This window comes from Triturus cristatus, chromosome 6 (assembly GCF_964204655.1).
Source record: "Triturus cristatus chromosome 6, aTriCri1.1, whole genome shotgun sequence".
Classification (NCBI taxonomy): Eukaryota; Metazoa; Chordata; class Amphibia; order Caudata; family Salamandridae; genus Triturus; species Triturus cristatus.
In genome coordinates, this window is record NC_140589.1 from 737,233,619 (window position 1) to 737,258,131 (window position 24,513).

The window sequence follows — 24,513 nt, forward strand, 5'->3', positions numbered from 1 at the left end:
TTTCAAAAAGCAAGATTCCAGATTGCTGCATTGACTGTTTAACTAGTACTGGGATTAGAAAAAGGGGCTTGGTAGAGCTCGATGTGTTTGTCTCCATTAATTACTTCAGGATTCATTTTGGGGCAATTAAAATACATATTTTTAATTGTTTGCACATTAATCCAGCATTGATTATATCTCTTTAATTAGAAGTTAACTTCATTTTCTTTGCAAACCTGGTCACACCTTCGATTTCCTTTTTCCCTGTGTATCCAAATGTTCCTTCATCTACACACAAGTTTAAAAATAAAATAAATTTTAAGCCAGAGCTTTGCTGTCTTGACAAGCTCATGAATTCCACAAATTCTTAATAAAAAAAATATACATATACACATAAGTAATTCATTTATTTGTTCAAGTAACATTCACACTCTTCTTTTGTTCACAAAAGCATAAACCATGCGGCTATGGGTCTGCCCACTTCAGCCATCAACTAACTCTCTTTACTGGCGAGAGATGGCATTTAGCTTGTGCACATTCACAGAAAAAAAATTGCACTTTAGAATGAGGTGAGGTAATAAGCAGTGCAAGGCGAAGGCGAAAGTTTCAGTTACTTGAACTAACTATAACTAATGAATTGTTGAAGTGTTTTTCCAGATTAAAACATTACTTTTAACTGACATTTTCACCTAACTATAACCTCACTTTAACCTTTGTTTTTTTCCAGTGATTTGTTTTAATGTAAAGTGATATATATCTACCAGACCTAACTATAATGTCACTACTTTAACCTTTTGTTTTTTCCAGTGAATTTCTGAGTTTAATGCAAAGTAACAATATAAAGCAATGTCATTTTAATTAAGGCATAACTGGCTTTGCCAAAGGGCTATAATCCAAAAAATAAAAGGCTGGACTATTGGCGTTAGCAAGGGGTAAGCACATCATTTTATATAATGCAGACCTATTGGCTTTGTCAAAAAATCGCCACAATAATTAATCAAGAACTATTATCCAATGTATTTCCATGTACATATATAGCAATGATTGATACTTCCTGTCTCAAAAATACTTTAACACATTTTTATTCAGAACCACCATAAACATGAATTGAGCCTTTTTTTACTCTTCAGGTCACAAACTACACATTGTCCTTGCACTCCAGCTGAAGAATATACAGCTGCAACTTGGAGTACTTTAAAAAACATATGGTAAGCTCTCCTGGATCATGTATTCAATGACGCAGAAGACAAACTGCTCCTAGGGGGCAGCTACATTCACTGCAGCCCCCCCACAACATTAAAAAAAATGCTTTGTGTTACGCGGGCCACTTTAAGGGGGCACCATGAGGATGTACCAAGGTATGTAAATAGACCTCGCAGGGTCTTATGGTGTGCTCCCTCGCAGGAGCAGTTAATACGAAATGAGCAGCTAGTCTGCTCATGTAATATTCGTGCCCCATGCTTTTTTTCAGGGGCCTGGGTCCCATCTGGGGCACCCAAGAACTGTTCTAAATGTTGAAAGCCATGTGGGGAGATCCCATGTCCCATTCGCTGGGGGCCACAATGGGAGGCCCATGGCCCCGGTCAGCTGCTCAATCAGCACCCATCCTGGGTCCTGGCACAAGCCGGCTTAATTTGTTTACTCCTACTGGACGAGAGCAAACATATATTCCCTGGCCGGGAGAGCCAGGCAGGGCCTTACCCACACATTTACTCGCATGATGTCACTGACCATGTCATAAGTGAGGTAATATGTGAGATCATAAACAGTGCATTGCATGGGCGCAAGTTATAGTTAGTTCACTAACTAAAATGGTTTAGTATGAGAAACCTGAGCTTAACTATAACGCCCCTGTAACCTTTGGTTTTATAAGTAGTAGTCGCCTTGCAGAGTGGTGGAGAAAGGGGGGCAGGGCCTCCGACCAGCTCTCAGGAATCCTAATCAGTAGGACTTACAGGAGGTACCAGGAGGGCTTCTTGGCCCCCAAGGTCCCTCAGGAGTAAAGTGGACTTCATCCCCCCCAACCAGTAGTGCGCCAGGAGTCCCGTTTGCAGAGTGGTGGAGAAAGGGGGTGTGGCCTCTGAAGACCTCTTGGCAATGCCACTGTGTAGGACTTACTGGAGGTAACAGGAGAGGTAGTTAGCCACAAAGGACTTTCTTTTCATTAGGTTTTACTTTTTTTGTGGGACTTGGCTTCCCCAGATATCTGTAGTTTTTAAACTTTAATATATCTGAAACTACTGAACAAATTTACACCAAATCACAAAAAGCACGCTTTCTGGACCAACATCTAGCTTTCTGCCAAATTTGGTGTAATTCTGTTCAACGGTTCAGGCTGTAGTCAGGTTCCAAAAAAGAAACGCATTTTGGGACAACTCCCTTTTCTTCCTGGCACCTGCTTGCTGGATCACCCCCAAATTTTCAACACAGCGGCTGAACTAAAAAGGGGAAGGTTTTTGAAAATTTCAGGAAGATTCTTCAAGCGGCGCCAAAGTTATTGGCAAAATAAAAAACACTCTTCCTATGGAAACTTTGGTCCCAACTATAACTGCCATCCGCCAGTAGTAAACTACTGGATGGAATTATACCAAATTACAAAAAGCACACTTTCTGGGAACAGTCTAGCTTTGTGACATAATTTGGCGTCATTCTATTCAGCAGTTTTTACTGTACCACTGTTCAATTTTCCTATGAAAAACTGCATGAGGATAGCATATTTTGGGACCCCCACCCGTTTCTCAGCCCCGCGTGACAGATCACCCCGAATCTTTCCAGGAATGAGCTTAGTTGGCTTAACCTTTTTTGTGGAATATTTTGGGAAGTTCATCAAACGGCACCAACATTATTAGCAAACTGAAAAAATGTATTTCCTATGGAAACCCAGTCCTACCTATAACTACACATTGTTCACTACCACTGTGAATGTGTACACACACACACACACACACACACACACACACACACACACACACACACACACACACACACACACACACACACACACACACACACACACACACACACACACACACACACACACACACACACACACACACACACACACACACACACACACACACACACACACACACACACACACACACACACACACACACACACACACACACACACACACACACACACACACACACACACACACACCCCCTAAACACACACCTAAACACACTTCAAACTCATTCTGTCCACGATAACTTCGAGGGGTAGCATGCACTAACCATATGCCCCAACAACCAGGGCTTTGTTATCATGAGAGACATTCTTCTGGTACTAAAAGAATATAGGCAAGCAGGTACCGATTTTTACCATAGACAGCTAAAGAAGGGACCAAAAGCAGAAGCAATGGTGGCAGATGGCCTGTACATAGCAGATCACTGTGCTAGTCGGTCTATCTTAAGTGTGTCACTTTTATGGTGTTTTGATACTCAAGGAGCCTTCAGAGCTCTACAACTCAAGCTTGTCATACAACTGTCAAAACAATCTTCAGATGTCTGATAAAGCAATCTGAGCACAATATATGCATGAAGTCACCAGTTACCTATTTCAAAGAGTGGTGACACAAGGCACTCTCTGGGTCAGCTAATTACCACTGTCACATTCCTGGAACTCTGGATCTTGAGTTAAATAGCACGCACCAAGTATAATGCAAAACAAAAGAACTAGAGTTGACCCAAATACAACTTCCGACTTCTAGGGTAAGGCCACATACAAGCAACAGAGTAAAAACCAAAAATATTACTCCAACAAAGATGAGAGAATGTGTGTGTAACAGATTCTACAAACCTGGGAATTTGTTTTTGCCCCACCATATGCAGAATCTGATTTTGTGAATATGGGAATGGTAGATGTAGTATGTCCAGTAGACCATTTGAAGTATTTTGGTCATGTGGATTTTGAGATCACTTCATAGATTAAAGTTGTCAGTTTGAACAGCTGTTCATATGATCTTTAGGGTTTATCTGATGGCACCAGAAGGTTTAGGCTGATAGATTATCTGATCATGATTTAAGGACTCTACTTGTGTTGTTGAAAGACTGCTGCAGAACAGACAGAGCATGTCTGATTAAGATTCTAAAAGATATGTCTGACTTCAAGGCCAGTAAACGCAGTGCAGAATATCAGCCTGGGGGAAAGGCTGAACATGCCAAAACAACCTAGTATGCCTGGACTGGTACGCCAAGATAATTTCAAGCTATCTTTGATGACCACTAGATCTATGGATTACTGAGAAGGTCATCAGCAACTTTTTATTTAACATGCAGCTGCTAACCTGCTGTTCTTGCTTGCCGCTGATAATGTTGGTATTTTTCTTCAAAAAAATAGTCCCGAATTGTTGTGCATATCACGGCTTCTAAAGACAGAATACGTTTTTTATTCTTTAATAGGTGAGGAGCTGGTATGAGTGACCCTTGAATGGGCACCAGGGAGTTTGATGACATAAAACCAACAGAATCAGGATTCCAATGGGTAGATGTAATTCTTGTCATTGGCTTGGAAAAGTTCTACCGACTTGCCTCATTTGTCTTTTTCTGACTAGGTCTGTCTTTTTCCTCCACTGAACTTGACAATCGTGCGGGTCTACTGGAGCTATCTTTTTCATTAATGCACCGAATCATCCAAGACTATCCGGTGAATCGTGGTGATGGCAGCAAACAGTCTTCTAAGCACATGTCTTTTTACCTGTACCTCTGTTGGGGAAATGCTTTCTTGCGCTCTGCAGTTAAAGATCTACCAGCTCCAATAACTTTGTCCCTTGCCTTCATCATGAGTGGAACACGTGAGAAGGTTAACTGTACATGTGTGTGGTTTACTTATGAGCACTTGGAGGGGTACATCTACACTATGGGTGTACTGCACAACATAGTTGTCCTCCTTAATGCGGCCTTGCATTCACCAGTGTGGATAACCAGTCTGCACATAGGCCTTCCCTGGAAATTCACCCCCCAAAACCAAATATGTCATACCATGTAGGTAGAAAGGAAAGCTGCCAGCCCAGACCCTGTGCCAAAGTTTCGCCCTGCTCGAGTAAAAACCACCTATCCTGTGTTGCTGCTGGGCGCTTAGGAACAGTGACTTTAGCTGGATACAGTCATACAAAATTATCAACCGGTGGCCTGTGACTCCTTAGTCAAGGTTTCCAGGAAAACAAAACAAAAGGAAGATTTTAAGATCTTAACTTGGTCCCAGAGGATGATGAAACCTTATGGTTTTGTTTGTAGATCTTATTATTAACTACTCTTTCTACCTACCTCTAGAAACAAATACAATTGGTCTTCAAAGTTATAACACTGACTGGTGATGGAAACTATTGACTGTTGTTTAATAAGCAATACTGTGTCTGAGTTCCTCAGCCATACAAGCTCCTACTGTAAGCTTTGACTGCTTGCACTCGATAACTAGAGGGAGCCAAGTACCCAAAGGGTATAACTTGATTAATCAATCGGAGAGCAAATATAGTGGTGGCCCTTGGGATACCAATGGTAAATGCCAGTTCTCCGACATGATACAGACCAGTCACCACTGCATGTCCCAGGACCAAAGAAAAGGCCGAACAGGGGTGAAAGTTTGAGGGGAAGGGGGGATAAGTAAGAGGAACATAAGTGGTAAAATAAAACTTGATAAATCATTTAAGCTATTTCATTCCTATTGTTAGGATGCTGTGTTTGTCTCTATTGTGGAGGTAAAAACATGTTGTAGTTCCCATTGTTACTGTGCCATTTCCTCACCGTACAATCAAAGAAGTGTGCACAACTACTCAATACTAATGCTACTCTGTTAAGGACAGCTAACCACTGGCTGGTAAAACGTTCTGTTCTACAAAAGTCTGATAAAAATATTTTTGTCCAATATAAACATCTAACTCAAAAAAATATTAATCTTTTTCATTTGCTACACAACTAAAATTAACCTTACATCTGTGCTTCTCAATTACAAAACAGGCACACAACACAGAGTTCATCAGGTTGTTTATAACTACCAGGAGTACAAGCTACACAGATTGCTGTACAACACTCTCACTGCTGTAATCTGTGTGAGCTACTGAAAACCAATGCATCAAGGTTGTTGATTTAACGTCCTCCTGCGCATGGGTAGATAGACAGGTTTTGGGTATATTTGTTAGCTGTTTCCTGCAGTTGGAGTGTTCCTTTTAGGTCAAGCCACACTGAAAGAAATGAGATGGGCTTAGCTTGTAGTCTGATAACTATTGTCCATATCTTCAGGCTTTGAAGTAGGTTGTGAATTTGGCAAAAACGACTGCTGTGGTGGCCTATCATTATGATGCGTACTCATGAAGAAATTTGATAACGTGGATAACGTGGTTGAAATTTCAGACAGCTTCTGAAGGGACTGTTCTTCTAAAGCCAACATCCGCTTCGTTAGTTCAAGGTTGTCTTTGTGCATCTGGTCAAGGAGGTGTCCAATCTTTTGGCCAGCAAACTCATTCACTTTCCTTCTTTTCCTCATGTGTCCTATTGGAAGAAGACCATTGAGTATAACGTTATTTATGCCGTACATGGATTAGATAACCCCATGAATACATATTTGTCCATCATCTAAGATTCTTACAACTAACACAACTCTGAAACCCTCCAAAGAACACCACATTGAAACAGAAGGGAAAAGAAACATGAACAGCACTGTTCTAAAAGCTGAACTGAGTCACTGTCAAAACATACAGAAAGACTATTTCAGAATATGCAGTGATATCTAAAACAATACGGCAACAACAAGAAACTACAATGACAAAGCATTTAGGATTGTTACATTATGTGAGGCCACAAATCATTGTCAACATGGGGTTCCATGTTAAAAGGCAAGTTAACGCACTTGTATCAGCACAGTAGCAGGCAACTATATTGCACTTTCATTCTTTAAAACATTTTCCTTCTATGTTTTGTGACACTTTATACTAACTACAATGACTCCATGGGCCATGTGGAATCACAAAGAACGCAGGAAAAACAAGTCATCTAAAACCTATCAAGTGTAGGATAGAAAATGAGAGCAATTTGATAACCTACATATACCACAAAGGTTTTGGATCCAATATTCCAAGTACTCACACACTGCTATTTGGTGTTTGTGAAGTCCTACTCTTTGAAGTAGGCAGCTTCTGAGATGTTAAGAAAATAAATGAAGGATTACCTAGCCATACACACATAACAGACCAACAAGAAGTCTTAAAAAAAGAAAGCGTTGCTGAGGAAAGCAGGAGAGGTTGCATTTACTCTAGTGGCCTGTACCTCAGCGCTATTGAGATGGACAGTTCAGCATTCTCTCAACTCTGAGGAAAACCGTAGTTATGTCTTTAGTTTAGAGACTTTGTCCTGATGTATTCCGAATTGGGTTTCTTTGCATGGGTGCAACAGCGGGCAGTGCAATCAATCTGGACATAAATAGCGGCCTATAAATCTATGTCAGTTACTTTGCCCAAAACATTAGTTGACAAAGCTTTCAACCCAAAAACTGTTGAACCATGCTTATGTCTACACTAGTTCCATAAGTCAGACTATGCATATAAATATTTACACTAGTGTGACTATTTTCACTGCCAAGAAGTCATCTGTTCTTGGCATGTAGTGCAGTAGATTCACATGCTTTGCATACTCCTGCCATCTAGTGTTGGATCTTTCGAGTCACGAGGTAAGGTGACTCCTCCTCTTGAGTAATAGTGCGTATGGACATCAACTCCATTGTTAGATTGTTTTCCCGCAAAAGGGTGAGAATGGAGTATAAGTATGTATTAGTAAAGAGATGTCCATGCTTATCAAAGAATAGATAAGAACGGCAATGACAATAGGTGTCCGGGGAGGAGGGTGGGTGCATGTGAATCTACAGGACTACATGCCAAGAACAGATGCTTACAGGGTAAGTAACATAATCCGTTTGAGGCATGCGTGGCTGAAGATACACATGCTTTGCATGGACTGTACAACAGTGTCCTCCAATAGCGGTAGCTAACCAGTTGTTTTAAAAAGTGTATGTAGCACTCCCTGTCCTGCATTAGCTTGTTGGCGTGCTAAGATATTAGTGCTTTGGGGAAGTATGTGGTGCAAACCATGTAGCTGCTTTACAAATGTCAGCTGTGGGGATAGTACGCAAGAAAGCCATGGATGCGCCTATTTTATGAGTAGTGTGTGCTCTGGGGGTATAGACAAATTTTCTTTGACTTTGATATAGCATGTTTGAATACATTTAACGATCCATCTGGAAATGCCTGATTTTGAAATGGGTTTTCCTTTATGAGGGTGTGCAAACGCAACCAAGAGTTGTTTTGTTTTGCGAAAGTCTTTTGTCCATTCCATTTAATACATTAATTTTCTTTTAACATCTGGTGTATGAAGAGCTCTTTCTGCAACAGAATCTGGTTGAGAGAAGAAAACCGGTAGGTCAACCGATAGGTTAATGAGGAAAGGGGACACTACCTTTGGAAGGAATTTGGGTTGTATGCAGAACCACCCTATACCTATGCAGTTGGAATAACGTTTCCTCTAAAGTTAGTGCCTGGAGCTCCCTAACACGCCATAGTGAAGGGATGGCAATTAAGAAACCAACCTTCCAAGATAGAAATTGGAGGGGACAATTGAGTAATGGTTCAAAGGGTGGACCCATAAGCCTTGTGAGAACAATATTGAGATTCCACACAGGTGGGACTCTTTTACTATTCTATTACTCTTTTAAGGCCTTCCATGAAAGCGTTAACTGGCATTTTGAGGGGGCGGGGTGCGTAGTGGTTGAACTAGACACCGACCAGCATTCCTGTGTTACCGCACCGCAAGACATTGCGGATGCGTTTGGAAAATACTACCCCTCCCTATATACTTCCCGCACGACCTATTCAGAGGTTGAGGCTTTATCTCTACTCCGCGATATAGACGTACCGGCTCTTACTACAGAGGACTGCTCCTATCTGGAGCATGACCGCACTGTGACCGAAGTGGAGAAGGCCATCCATGACTTGCGCGGGGGGAAAGCATCAGGTCCCAATGGGATTCCCATAGAATTATTTAAAGTTGACGGCGAACACGAACGCCCCTTATCTCACAGATTATTACCGGGAGAGTAAAGAGATTGGAATTCTTTCCAAAGACCATAGACTGGCTACCGTCATTGTCAACCACAAACTGGGCAAGACCGCAGACCAGTGTTCTTCGTATAGGCCCATTTCGCTACTCAATTGCAAGGCTAAGATCCTCGCCACTCGTCTGTTACAGGTTCTTCCCACCCTGATCCACCCAGACCAGTCCGGGTTTATGCCGGCAAGAAACACATCTCTTAACCTCCGCCGATTACACGGTGTCCTCTGCAGGGCAGATACTATTAGTGAGGATGCTGTGGTGGTGTCCTTGGACGCTGCATCGGCCTTCGATACCATCGACTGGCCATACATGTTTGTGGTCCTCTGCAAGCTAGGCTTTGGCCCGGAATTTATTAAGTGGGTGCGCCTTTTATATTGCCAACCATTGGCGCAGGTGGTCGTCAATAATCGTAAATTCCCTGTTTTTTCTCTGTGTAGGGGCACCAGGCAGGGCTGTCCCCTATCACCGCTCCTCTTTGCCTTGGCGCCCTTGGTAGCTTGGATCCGTTGGGAACCTGCTATCAGGGGCCTGACATGGACTCACGGCTGGGAGGACCGCATATCTTTGTATGCGGATGACATCCTGCTTTATCTAGCCTCCCCAGCGAAGTCGCTCAATGTGGTAATGGACATATTTCGCATCTTTGGTAGATACGCGGGATAAGGATCAACTGGTCCAAATCTGTGCTCTACGTCCTTAGTGGGCAGAAGCCCCGACTGCCCCGGGGTTGCCAATTGACAGAGGCCGTGGAAGGGTTTAAATATCTGGGAATCTGGGTATCCAAAGACTTGTCTTGATTTTATGAGACTAACCTCCGGTCTCCGCTAACACGTCTAAAATCTGATGTCCAGCACTGGAAGTCGCTTCCCCGGACTCTCCTGGGGCATGCAGCATTATTTAAAATGATGTCCCTCCCCCGACTTCTATATGCACTGCAGAACACGCCTATTCCGGTCGCAGCGTCGTACTTCAAGGAACTAGAGTCTGTAGTGCATGAACTGCTATGGGAGGGTAAGCCCCCCCGCATTGCCACGCAAAAACTCACGTTGGGCTGGTTTGATGGTGGAATTGGGCTTCCTGATTTGAAAAGGTATTATTGGGCCTCGCAGCTCGTTGCTATCAATCAATGCAGATAAAGAAGGCATGATGACCCGGCCTTTCGGATAGACCGATGGCTCCTCCCAGGAGGCGGCTTTGAGGGGGCGTTGTACAGAAAATCTCTGACATCTGTCCTGTCCGACTAAACATGCCGTGCAAATATGGAAAGACGCTACTAGAAGCCTGGGTTGGGAGGGCAAGCTCACCAGGGCCACGCCGTTCTGGTACTGTGACCGGTTGGGTCGGCTGTCGAATTCCCAGGGGTTCGATAAATGGGAGATCATTGGTATCTCCAGAATTGGGGACCTATGGAAATCGGAGGAGGTTATACCATTCTCCCGATTGCAGCAAGAATACGAAATGGCCAATTCTGAGCAGTTTCGGTATCTTCAAATCAGACACGCTTTGCTTGCAGTTCTACCTAAAGGGCCTGACCTCCCTGAGTCCTCTCCGCTGGAGGACAGGATATTAGATGGTGATTTGCCTGAGAAGGCTATATCTCTCATATATAGAAAGCTTATCAACAACATGCCCGATCCGCCTTAGAAGTAAATGGGACCACAACGTGGCTGGGCTGGATGACGAGGAGTGGCGGGCAGCGGTGGAGTCTTCACGGGAGGTCGCCATTTCCTACAGACTCCGATTGGTCCTACTGAAAATCCTTCACAGAGTGTATTTGTCTGGACCCTCATTGGTTCATATTGGCTACGCCCAAGACAGTAGTTGTGTACGACAATGTGGGTAAGAGGGCACCTTTATCCATACTCTGTGGGAATGTGCTATAATACAGAAATATTGGGAGGGAGTGGTGTGTATGATGGAGGAGGCGTTGGGACAACAGATACCATGTAATATCAAATTGATTTTATTGAACATTTGGGACCCCACAGACCTCCGCGCTAAGGAGAGAATTTGGGTGGCTCTGGGCTTCATGGTGGCCATGCGAAACATTGTACGTCTATGGAGGGCCCTGAACCCACCTAGCATTGCCGATTGAGCTAAGGACATGGACTGGTGCATGGTGACGGAAGTTCACATCTATGCCTCTAGGGGGTGCCCGACGAAATGGTCACAAATATGGGGGTCTTGGAACACTTTGAGGGGATATATGTGAACCACCTGGGAGTGGGGATGAGAGTGCTGCTGCAGTTGTATAGTATGGGACTTCTGACGTCATTTAAAATGTACTGTGCCATGAGTTATTAATGCCGTATTACTGTGCTCTACGGATCTTCTGAGTAATGTGCTCTGATTGTTTACATGCCTCTTTTTCAATAAAAATAAATAAATAAAATAACTGCCATTCTGAATAAGGATCAGTGTTGTCTCTTTTGTAGATAGACAGCCACTGCAGCAAGATGTAGGCATATGAAAGTATGAAGGCCACGATCGGACCGTTCTGACCAGACGAGTGAGTCTCTTCCGAATTTCAATACGCGAGGGAGGAAAATGTGTTCAAAACAATACAGACGAGGGTAGAGTGGATTATGCACCGAAAAGACCGTGAAAACGGTCTCGAACCAGAGTGCCGTAATACACGTCTGAGCCCGATGGCAGATAGAAAACAATCTAACAATGGAGTCGATGTCCATGCACACTAAAACCAAGAGGAGGAGTCACCTTACCTTATGACTTGAAAGACTTCTTTGAAGAAAAACAACTTGCACATATCTGGACCCAACACTAAACGGTATGAGTATGCATAGCATGTGTATCTACAGCCACACATGCCTTGAATATCAATGTTTGCCCTTTTCTTGCAACTACTGCATTACATACACCCTAGAAGCATTTACCCCAAGTGCAAAAAGCTATTCAATATGAATTTAAACATTCAACTCCACTGCAAAAGTTGCTAATCTCTACAGTGCAGATGCACCAGCAGTTTATTGGGTCGAGCAATGGACATCTCCAACTAACTGTGAGAACCATGTCAGCCATGCCCATGTTGATATGATCAGAATCACTGCCATATTTACTGGATGACTTGTGTGACTAAAACTGAGTGAGCATTGACGCGTCTTATAACTTGTATTGACACCTGAAGTGCATTGTCCTTGCTTGCCTTTCTTGATGTCATATACTGTATGCTTTCACTGGCAGCTAGGATGGACGAGTTCATCTCAGTTTCGGATGTGTTGATTTGCGGAGTCACTAACTGTAATAATCTGCACCATGTTTTATTATTATGACTGCCTGAAAAGATTTCAACATTAACCTACAGTTCTCAGTTTCAACACAGTTTTGTGCAACTGTGCTTCTGTTCCTCGCTTCCTGTGCAGTTAAGTGCAGACTAAGAATGCATGTAACACAGGAATTTGGGAGATGGATAGAAGAATCTGAGAATTGGAAAGATGTAATATGACTAAGACCTACCTTCCCATCAAGCACTGAAATGGTGGCAACCTCCCAGCAACCTAATGTAAAGCATGTATCTCTCAAACAGCTCAACTGAGAGAGGTCATAGGGGAGTTTTGTTGCTGGCATTTTAGTGAACCCATTCATGACTCAAACACTGAAAAATCTGGGGTCTATCAAGGAAAAGGAACTTACGTACATTCGCAGCAATCAGAAATGATTCTAAGACCTTTTTTGAACGTTTAATAAAACCTGGAAACAGTACATTCATGCATTACAGCAGGAACTAGGGGGACGAGATCAACCAATCTTTAGAAGGAAACATACCTGCACTCAACTATCAAGGTAAAGCAGGAAGACATGAAACCCAGAAGGGCTGTGCACTCTTGCACTGAGTATCTGTGCAAAATTGAGATCATAGTAACGTTTGTTATCCTGAGTGCTGGTATCTTTAGTAGACCCAGAAGAGTAAGAAAAGAGAACAAGATATAGAGTGAAGTTGTGCGAAACATATCAGTTAAAAGAGGTCACAGAAAGGAAAGTTAAGAAATAATAAACGGGTGATGTGGCAATGAAGGCTGCACTGGAAGGATTAAATATATTAGGGAAGTGTTGTCAATCTGGAAATAGTAAGCATCAATCAAGTTTTAAATACTGTACAACCTCTAAAGACGCCTGTAAAAAATGTAGCACCCTGGAGCACTATGACCGAACATGGAGAAAAGGAAGTAAGTTTATCAAAGTATGAAACATTGACGCGTGTCACACTAAAAGCCTTGAGGAAGATAAAGTTCGTAATGCGATTAGTGAATTAATGTTAATTATAGCCTGACATTTTATATCTCCTGAGCACGTATATGGAATTCTGACTTAACTGTTGTTTGGATTTTCAAATGGCCTTTAGTTAACATAATAAGATAAGTGAGTGGCATCAGAAGTAGGAGTAGGCTGGCTTAGCTTGCTTCCAAGCTCCAATGCTGGGTATCTGCTCTGCCCTGCTACCAGGCTTTGCCCTGCACACAGGTCAGCTCATACATCTGCCTGGTCTCAGAGGTGGCGGCAAAATCACAGTAATTTTGTGGCTTTGGCCTAAATAAACTCAATGCAAGCAGTGGTGAGCCTGCACTGAGGAGATGTTGAGTGATCACTCGGTGCTGGTCGCCCAATTATGTCTGACTGCAGTTTTTAGCTTTATGTCATATGATGGGCAGGGTATGTGCAGGATGGTGTGTTCTGATGCTCTGCTGTTTCTGCTCTTGGCTCCAGGTTTTTGTTATACCTTTTTACTAAATTTGGGCAAATCTAGTTGTAAGAAGCTGGCTCTGTATATACTATACCAAAGGTATAGTGTGCACAGAGTCCAGTGGAACCCCAAAGGTAGGCAGAGTTAAAGTTAGATAGCACCTCACTCTATTTGTGGTAGTGTGGTCGAGCAGTTAGGCAGTATCAGAGGACAGTGTTAAGCATTTGTTGTACACACTCAGCAAATTAATTCACACACTCAAAGACTGAACTTCAGACAAATTGTTTTTGTATAAAAATATTCTTTTAGTTATTTTCATTTCTAGAACCAAGCAAGCCTGGCACAGGTAAGCAATGAATACTTTACAGTAGTAATGCAGTTTGTAAACAGTTTGAATTGTAATTGCATATGCACTTTGTTTTGACTTACAGTATGGTTGCAGAGAAATGCAATACTTTATTAATACAGTACATAGGCTTTTCAGTAAAATACCAGGTAAGTTACTTTTTGGATTACTTTTCTTACACATAGTAGTATACCTAGATACTACTCTGGGGTATTTCCTGTAAACAGATAAGTAAACTCGTTTTTGTTAAACAGTGCAGTTTTAAAGAATTTCTTTAGGTTTTCAAACTCTACACTTGGAAACTTTTCCAAGAAAAACAGTCAATGTTATCCTATGGAGGGAAATAGTGTTATCGGTTTTAAGGTAAGTATTTGGTAGTGGGAGATGAGGTTCTGGTAGACTCAGGGGTCCCCCAGGGTGAAGGATGCACTCTTGTTACACCCTCAGCGGCACTAGGGCGGCCGGGTGCAGAGTGCTTAGGCCTAATGTTAGCCAATGGGGGATAGGGGGCCTCCAGTTGGTGGCTACTGACGAGCAGGCCACTTGGTTGTGGGAGCAAAGCTCCTGAACTAGCTCAGGGCAAATGGGGAAAAAAAGTAGCACCAAAGTTGCACCCTCAGCGAAACTGGGGCGGCCGGGTGCAGGGTGCTGTTTCACCGTTAGGCGCCCTGTTTCCTATGGTGAACCTCCGGTTTGCAAAGGCACTGCAGGCTTGGGAACGAAGGTCTTCTGGGTGCGACCACAACTTCGAGAGGTAAGTTGGGGGCTGGTTAGGCACCGTCGGTTTGGACACCCAAGGCCGTCAGGTGCAGGGGTGCCCTTTGGGGTCGGATCTTCTTACCAGCTCCTGGTCGTGGCTGTGGGGACCTTCTGGATTTAGGCAGAAGGCATCGGCTGGAGGCAGGTCAGGGGTCGCCGGATCTCGGGTCAGGATCGTCGAGGGGACCTCCTCGTGGTGTTTGCCCACTGGAGCTCGAGCCGTAGACGGTGGGTGCGGATTTGCGGTTTCTGGCCGGGCCAGAGGTTGCAGATGAACAAATCCAGTGTTCACGGGAGATAAAGTCTTTGGGGTTGAATGTAGGCAGGTCCTCCGGGGTTTTCGAGGTTGCTGGCTGCAGGACACACCAGGACTTCACAGGAGCAGGTTCGAGGGGGAGACAGGCCGGCAGGGCTGGGGTCAAGTCAATGGGCGTCTTCCTCTTGTTAGTTGCGGCACGGCGGTTCAGTCCTTCTTCTTCTTTTCTTGTTGCAGGTTCCTGTCTGAGGAAGCAAGGTTCAGGGGTGCCCCTAAATACTAGATTTAGGAGCATTATAGGTAGGTAAAAGGTAGGGACCAATGGGTCCCTTCCCTCGGGTGGGTACACCCCCAATATGCCACCCTCAGTGGGAGGGGGGCATGGGTCTGTCCCTGGTTGGCTGAGTCCCCCCATCTGCAGGATGGCGGGACTGAGAGTTGTGCTTAACCTCGACTCTCCCAGCTGAGGGGTGGAGTTGGCAGAGGTGGGCACACCTAGCATTCCAACTTGTTTTCCCCACCAGTTCTCCCACCCAAAATGGGGGTCAGAACCTGTGGGGACCAGTTACAGAAAGCAGCAAGTTGCCTGAGGAAGCACACAAAGGCGGCAACTTCCCCTTTGTGAACCCTGCCCATCCTGGGGGAGGAGGCTTGGCACCTCGTCCCAGGATGTGCATTGTTTCAGGCCCCAGAGAGCAGCAGGCTCTCGACCAAGGGGTCCAGAAACATGTCTGGGGGTGGCAGCTGAAAGCAGCCACTCAGCCTGGACACCAGTGGAAGGTTAATTTTCAGGGGGCATCTCTAAGATGCCCTCTGTGTGCATTTTCCATTAAATCCCACACTGGCATCAGTGTAGGTTTAATGTGCTGAGAAGTTTGATACCAAACTTCTCAGTTTTCAGTGTAGCCATGATGATGCTGTGGAGTTCATAATGACAAACACCCAGCACCATATACTCTTAATGGCAGCACTGTATTTACAATGTCCAAGAATGGACTTAGACACTGTAGGGGTACAGGGCTCATGCACCTGCACCCTCACTACTGGTATGGTGCACCCAGCTAGAGGGGTGACTGATCTATGCCATCATAGTGGGTTGTAGGCATGGCACACAGGGATGTGTGCCATGTCGACTCTTCACTTTGTTCTACACCAAAACATGCAGCCTGCAAATGCAGTGTGTGAGTGTGAAGGTACAGGACCTCTAAGGGTGGCAGAATAAGGGCTGCAACCCTTAAAGGCCTTCTCTGGTCACAGTGCCCTGGGCACCTGAGGTACCATTTACCAGGGGCTGACCTGTGGCCAGAGATGCCAAGTGTGTTTAGGCTTCAATGAAGTTTTAGGTAAAGAACATAGGCCCTGGGTACTTGATTAGCAGGAGCCCAGGGCACACACAGTCAAAGCACATCAGCAAGTCAGCAAAAAGCGGGGGCAACCATGCAGAAAGAGGGCACTTTCTCATACTAGTAAAAACAGATTATTATTATTATAACGAAATTTTAAATTCCTTGTGCCTTTGTGGCCTGCACCCCCCTCTGGGATCTACCAGGAAATGAAAGTGGGTTTTTATTGTTAGGACTCCCAATATAAGTCTATAGATAATAGATCTACTTGTCAAGTGTTCCTGAAGGCACCACGCTGCACTATTTACTCTACTTCTCAAATGCAAAGCTTACTGCCTTTTAGGTTGACATTGATTCCAAATTGTATTCCTGACTAATCCGGAAGGCACCGAAAGATTGGGTAGAGAAGCTGTTAGACCTGGCACCTTGGCGTGAGTTTCCCTTCCACTTTTTGATGATGTGCCTCGATTGTTTTGCTGGTGTTGTCCGCTCAGGGCACTGCGCCACGGCTAATCCGTGCCGCAGTGCAAGCGCTCCCTAGGTAAAGTGTAGCTGTAATTGATGTTCATGATTGGTTTATTGGATTCACTGTCAGTCCCCAGTAGAGTGCACCAGGGGTGCCAGGGCTTGTGAATGCCAATGCTGCTGGTGGGCTTGCAGCGCTGGTTGCGCCACCCACAGGAAGCGGCCTTGTAAAATGTGTCTAGGGTCTGCTACCGCAGACCCTGTGCGCGGTCCGGGACCGTCACGCTGACTGCGCAAGTGCCCCCACTTGCCAGTCCCTAAACCTTCCCTTACCTACATATTAGCCACCCCTCTGGTAGGCCCAAGGGCAGGGTGCATTGTAGGCATAAGGTAGGACATGCCCTGATGTGTGTGGCATGTCTTAGTAGTGAATTACAGCCATTTTCGTTCTTCACTATTGAAGGCTACCTGCTCTCCATAGGCCAGAATGGGCTGCTGGGATCACGCCAACGCGGTGACCCCAGTGGACTCAGAGAGCATGGTAGAGTGTCAAGTTTAGTATGCCTGAACTCAGAATAATAAAATACTTCTTGTAGTCAAGTTTATTTTAATATCCTGGGTTTGTAAATACTACTTTTAGAAAGTTAGTATTTACTGACCTGACCATCTCAGTCCGCCTCTGCTGTGTGTGTGTGTGTTCTGCCTAGCAACAGTAAGGAGCAGGGTGGGGGGATCCCCAGAGACAGGTTGGCTGCCAGGTGGTGGGCCGGGAGATGACACCAGGATGGGTGGGAGGAGTACACCTTGACTCTTGAATAGACCTGTGCTCTGCCACCACAAAGCCGGCGCCGCCCCCTGTGGGGCGGCTGATGTCTCTGCCCTGCTGCTGAAAGGAAAGAGCAGAGTCACCATAACAAAGTGCTCCAGAACTGGACTGAGCCAGGCCTAGGCCCCCTGGCGCTAAAGAACAAAAGAATCATGGTATAAAAGTAGGAGCCTGGCTCCTAAGAAATCAGAATCCTGTTTACCACAAAGAACCTCTGCCCGACTAGAAGGAGAAGAAGACGCTGGAGGAGCTGGCCTGCTGCTTGCCTTGCTGAGAAAGGAGAGGAAGAGACTTACTGAAAAGACTTTGCTACTTTGTGCTTGAACATTCTCCAAGGGCTTGATCTGAGCTTGCCCCCTGAACTGAACCCCAGGACCAGTGGGTTCTCTGTGCTTTTGCTCGTCCTCCAATTCGAGCCGTGTGTGCATCCCGCTGGAAAGAGACTGCGCCCCTCATCGCCCCTCCTAGGGCCGTGACACTCAGAAGCTTGCCTGCCTCAAACCCGTGAGAGCCCCCGCTCCGTCCAGAGCCGCTCTCTGTCCCCGGGCCAGGCCGCCTGCATCCCTGTCACCGCCTGCTACTGGAGCGCGCTGACCGCGCTATCACCCCTCCCGCCGGAAGCCGTCCGACGACTGTGATCTACGCCGGGTCATCCAGCTGCACTGACCGTGCCCTGCGACCCCGCTTCGCTATCCCCGGACATCTCAGGCCGCGCCGCCCCCGCTGTGGAGACCCTCCGGCACCGCCGTGCTAAAGGGTCACTGGCCGCGCCTGCCTACGTGCCCACACCTGCTGATTGAGGACCCAAGAACACTTCCCAAGCTGAGAGTCGCACCGACCTGTGCCGACTCTCCACATCACGAAAGAAGTTCCAGTATCGGGCTCGGGGCCCGCAACGCCTTATTTCCCCGTTCGCAGGAGCCGATCTCTGTGAGTACTGGAACCACAAGTAACATTTGCAAGAGACTACAAGGTCTCCATTCGAAGCTACGAACAAAGAACATTTGCCTGCTTTACAACCTGGTGGCCTAGCGAAAACGTTATTGGTCTTGTGATAAGTCTGCTGAGATATATATCCTTATTTTTACATAAAGAAGCGTATTTTTTATATATATCCAAGTCTGGTGTCCGTTTCTGGGGGGATTGATGTGTTTACTGTGTGTATGATTGTAAATGCTTAACCAACAACGCCTGAGGAATCGCCTTGGCTGCTCACGCCACGCACCTAGAGGGTGAGCAAGGGTCATTCGCGAGGGGTTATCCTGCGCCCTGACGTGGAGGAGAGGGTTCCTGCTTGACACAAGGGCAACCTTGCGCCAACCAGAGATCCCCGACTCTAACATTGTTGGCAGCGGCTGGGATTTCGGATTTGCACTTGTAATTTACATACAGTGAATTATTAATCACCAGATAGTGAGAGCAGACCAAATAACGCAGCCACAGGTTTTCATTTTTGGAACTTTGTTGAGACATCTGCCATTACTGCAACCATGCCTAGCTCACTCTCCGCTGGAAGAGCACTCTCTGTGATTTCTGGAATAGATGAGGTGGATTGGGAGAGACTGGAAGGCTATTCGATGGAGCAATTGAAAGGCTACAGTGTAAAATTCCGAGTTCCCCATGCTGGATTCAAGAGGAGGGTCCAGTACGCCAAGGCGCTGAGAGCCTGGAAGGAGTCAAGAGACCCACGGAATGCGGGGGACATCGTTCCACCCGACAACCTTGAGGAGCCCAGCAGAGTCCGGTCGCCAGAGGAGCTGGCAGACAGGGCAGCAGACAGGGCGCATGCAATGGAGATGGCAAAGTTGGCAGGACAAATGGAAATGGAGAAGCAGAAGTTGGCCCTGGAGGCACAACAACGCCAAATGGATCATGATATAAGATTGAAGGAGTTGGAGCTGAAGGCGAAAAGTTTGGACACCGCTCCTTCTGGTGGCAGCACTCCACCAGTGCAGGTAGAGTCCAAGGTGTACATCCCCAAAGATGTAGTAAAGGAGTATTTTAGAAAGGATGACATAGGGCAGTGGTTTAGAGCCTACGAGGTGGCCATGTCTTCACACCGGGTCCCTGAGAAAGACTGGGGAGCGGGGTTGTGGGGAAGGTTCCTTGCTGAAGGGCATGACACACTGTTAGATTTACCCTTAGATCTCCAAGCCTCATACCCCCATATGAAGGAAGCTTTAATGAACAGGTATGGGTTAACTCCGGAGCTATATAGACAGCGGTTCAGGGAGACGAAGAAGATCCCTGAGAGTACGTATGTGGAGTATGTGACCTTTTTCTGCAGAGCGCTGGATGGTTGGGTGAAGGGTAGCAAAGTGAATGATTATCAAGGGCTGCTTGATTTAATTGCATGGGAGCACTTGTCCAGTCAATGTTTTCCTGAGCTACGCCAGCACCTGATTGATAGCAAGCTGTCCAACCCGAGAAAGCTTGCTGAGGAGGCGGACCGCTGGCTCAGCACCAGGGTCCACAAGGGTCAAGTGGGAGACTCCGCCAAAGGTGGGCAGGGTCCCCAGCAGAAGAGTGGGGGGGACAGGGGTAAACAGAAGGGGTTCCAAAAAGGCCCCCAAAGTAATTCCCAAGGGAACCAGCAGAAGGGTTCTCAGCCTCCCCCACCCCCGCAGCAGAACGGGGCCCCGACAGGTAGACCTGTTCCAAAGGGGCCCTTCAATTGTTATAGGTGTGGTGACCCGGGTCACATTGCCTCTGATCCTAAGTGTCGCCTGTTTGGTAAGACCGCACCCACTGGTGCTCCACCCCGGCAAGTAGCTAGTGTTAACTTTGGGGAGGAGGTAGCAGTCCAGGAGGGTGGGGGTCCCGGGCAGATGACCCTAGTCTCGCTAGGAGACAGTGAGATGGTCCCCGAAACTTACTTGCCCTCTAACACTAAGAAATATGGGCAAGTAGTGACCATCAATGGAAAGAAGGTTGAGGCTCTTAGAGATACAGGAGCCAGCGTGACCTCGGTGAGGCAACACCTGGTGTCTCAAGAGCAGATTGTACCCAATGCCTACTGTAGGGTTTTCAATGCTGACAACATAGAGAGTCGTTGTCCAATGGCTCAAGTTCCCTTTGAGTGGGGGGAGGTCTCTGGTACTCTACAAGTCGCTGTGAGAACTGACATGCCTGTAGACTGTCTGCTAGGGAACGACCTGGAGAGCTCCCCTTGGGAAAAGGTGGAGAAGACCACGCATCTGAGGATGGTGGGTCTACCCGACTGGGCATGCGTGACCACCCGGTCCATGGCAGCCAGTAGAGGTGTTGAGAGGGTCCTGGAGCCTGAGGGAGAGGTCCAGGAACCGGCCTTAGGGAGAAGGCGCAGGAGGCGCGGGAAACCGGCCCCCGAAGTTCCCACGGCCCAGGAGGAAGTAGACCCTGAGGGGGATGCTCTGGAGCCTACCGGGGAACAGATTGCCGAACTGGGAGACTTGCCTGAGCTGACCCATTGGCAGCAAGAAGGAGGTCCCTCCAGGGAGGAATTCTGCAGGGAGCAGAAAGAATGCCCTTCTCTCGTGGGTATGCGGCAGCAGGCTGCAGACCAGGCCAATGGTGTTCAGGCCAAAACACACTACGTGTACTGGGAGAGTGACCTCCTGTATTCCGAGCCTAAGGCTGCTGAACCTGGGTCAGCCCGTGTGCTGGTGGTACCCCAGAAGTTCAGAACCTTCCTACTGGGGCTGGCTCATGATGTGCCGTTAGCAGGACATTTGGGGATGGACAAGACCTATGACAGGCTTGTCACCCACTTTTACTGGCCCCAAATGCACAAGAATTCAGATTCCTACTGCAGAACCTGTCAGACTTGCCAGGCAAGTGGTAAGAGCGGAGGGAAGCACAAGGCTCCTCTGCAACCTTTCCCTGTGGTCGGTACGCCATTCCAGCGAGTGGGTATTGATATTGTGGGGCCTCTGGACCCCAAGACAGCCCTGGGCAACAGGTTCATCCTGGTCTTGGTGGACCATGCCACCCGGTACCCTGAAGCCATCCCTCTGAGGACAGTGACGGCCCCCGTGGTGGGACGGGCACTGATGGGAATTTTCTCCCGAGTAGGATTCCCTCTAGAGGTGGTGAGCGACAGGGGGACCAATTTCATATCCACATATATGAAATCCCTGTGGAAGGAGTGTGGGGTAACTTACAAGTTCACCACTCCTTACCACCCCCAAGGAAATGGGTTGGTTGAGAGATTCAACCGAACCCTCAAAGGCATGATCATGGGCCTGGACGGTCCAATGAGGCGTAAGTGGGACGTCCTCTTGCCATGCCTGCTCTTCGCTTACCGAGAGGTGCCACAGAAGTCTCTAGGATTCAGCCCCTTTGAGCTTCTGTATGGTCACCCGGTAAGAGGACCTCTGAGTTTGGTAAAGGAAGGCTGGGAGCAATCTCCCAGGAAACCTCCCCAGAATGTATACAGCTACATGCTGGCCTTCCGAAACCAGACTCGGCGTTTCAGGCAACTTGCTGAGGCAAATCTGGAAGCCAGCCAGGAGGAGATGAAGCGGTGGTACGACCGGAATGCCACTCTGGTAGAGCTTCAACCTGGACAAAAGGTGTGGGTCTTGGCCCCGGTGGAGCCTTGTGCACTTCAGGATAAGTGGACAGGTCCATTTGAGGTTGTGGAGCGCAAAAGTCCTATCACCTACTTGGTGGACATGCAGTCTCCCAGGAACCCTTTGAGGGTCCTACATGTTAACCGCCTTAAGCCCCACTTAGAGAGGACCGAAGTGGGCATGCTGCTGGCCACTGATGATGGAATGGAAGAGGAGACCGAGCCTCTTCCTGACCTCTTAGTGGCCTCTGAGAAAGATGGGTCAGTGGATGGAGTTAACCTCTCACCCACCCTGACGCCCGAACAACAGGAAGATTGCCGCCACTTGCTGGGGCAGTTTTCCGACAGATTCTCCCTGGTTCCTGGTGTCACAGATTGGTGCGTCCATGATGTGGACACAGGAGACAGCTTACCTGTGAAGCACAAGGCTTACAGGGTAACTGACAGGGTCAGAGCTTGCATCAAGGAGGAGGTCTCCAAAATGCTTGCGCTAGGGGTGGTTGAGTCCTCCAGCAGTCCTTGGTCCAGCCCCGTGGTCTTGGTGCCCAAAGCTGCTGCGCCGGGAGCCACACCTGAACTCCGGTTCTCTGTGGACTACAGAGGACTCAATTCAGTAACGAAGACTGACGCGCACCCCATCCCCAGAGCTGATGAGCTCATTGATCGGCTGGGGGCTGCCCGGTTCCTCAGCACGTTTGATTTAACGTCTGGGTACTGGCAGATCGCCTTGACCGATGGGGCCAAAGAGAGGTCAGCATTCTCTACACCAGATGGGCACTTCCAGTTCCGAGTCATGCCATTTGGGATGAAGAATGCCCCTGCCACCTTTCAGAGGTTGGTCAACCAGGTACTGGTTGGGCTGGATGCGTTCAGTGCCGCCTACCTGGATGACATCGCAGTGTTCAGTGCCACCTGGCCCGAACACCTGCGCCACCTCTGGGAAGTGTTGATGGCTCTGCGCCGAGCAGGCCTCACGATCAAGGCAAGCAAGTGCCAGATCGGGCAGGGTTCCGTGGTGTACTTGGGACACCAAGTGGGGAGTGGCAAGGTGGCACCCTTGCAACCCAAAATTGAGACCATCCTGGCTTGGGAACCCCCCAAGACGCAGACCGCAGTGAGGGCCTTCCTGGGGCTTACTGGGTACTACAGGAGGTTTGTCAAGGGCTATGGAACGATTGTTGCCCCCTTGACAGAGCTGACTTCCAAGAAGCAGCCCAGGAACGTGATTTGGACTGACACCTGTCAGAAAGCTTTCGACACCCTGAAGACTGCCATGTGCACGGCGCCCGTGCTCTTGGCCCCTGACTTCTCCAAGGAATTCCTAGTGCAGACAGATGCTTCAGAGCATGGTGTAGGGGCTGTTCTCTCACAGATGACTGAGGAGGGCTGGGACCAACCCGTAGCCTTCATCAGTAGGAGGTTACTTCCACGGGAAAGTAGGTGGAGTGCAATTGAGCGAGGTCTGGGCGCTGAAGAAGCTGAGACCCTACTTGTTTGGGTCTCACTTCCGGGTTCAGACGGACCACAGGCCCCTCAGATGGTTGATGCAAATGAGGGGTGAGAACCCGAAGCTGTTGAGGTGGTCCATCTCCCTACAGGGTATGGACTTTACGGTGGAACACCGTCCTGGTACAGATCACGCCAACGCTGACGGTCTGTCCAGGTATTTCCGCCTTAGTGACGAGGAACCCCCTGGGCAAGGGTAGTTCTCCCCACATTTCAGCTGGAGGGGACACGTGTTAGACCTGGCACCTTGGCGTGAGTTTCCCTTCCACTTTTTGATGATGTGCCTCGATTGTTTTGCTGGTGTTGTCCGCTCAGGGCACTGCGCCACGGCTAATCCGTGCCGCAGTGCAAGTGCTCCCTAGGTAAAGTGTACCTGTAATTGATGTTCATGATTGGTTTATTGGATTCACTGTCAGTCCCCAGTAGAGTGCACCAGGGGTGCCAGGGCTTGTGAATGCCAATGCTGCTGGTGGGCTTGCAGCGCTGGTTGCGCCACCCACAGGAAGCGGCCTTGTAAAATGTGTCTAGGGTCTGCCACCGCAGACCCTGTGCGCGGTCCGGGACCGTCACGCTGACTGCGCAAGTGCCCCCACTTGCCAGTCCCTAAACCTTCCCTTACCTACATATTAGCCACCCCTCTGGTAGGCCCAAGGGCAGGGTGCATTGTAGGCATAAGGTAGGACA

General features: G+C 47.4%; 1 protein-coding gene across 4 annotated transcripts in view; it reads right to left on the reverse strand.

The window, feature by feature from the left end:
* Nucleotides 1-5,854: 5,854 nt before the first annotated feature.
* LOC146817800 (heat shock factor protein 2-like) overlaps nucleotides 5,855-24,513 on the reverse strand; it is a 204,184-nt gene continuing 185,525 nt past the window's right edge. For 3 of the 4 annotated variants that reach the window (XM_085611270.1, XM_085611272.1, XM_085611271.1), the window contains one exon: nucleotides 5,947-6,467. In XM_085611270.1, the coding sequence (XP_085467396.1) occupies nucleotides 6,181-6,467 (287 nt within the window). In that variant the 3' untranslated portion in view covers nucleotides 5,947-6,180. Of the gene's footprint in view, nucleotides 6,468-24,513 lie in introns of all 4 variants that reach the window. The other variant, XM_085611274.1, reaches the window with a different exon arrangement.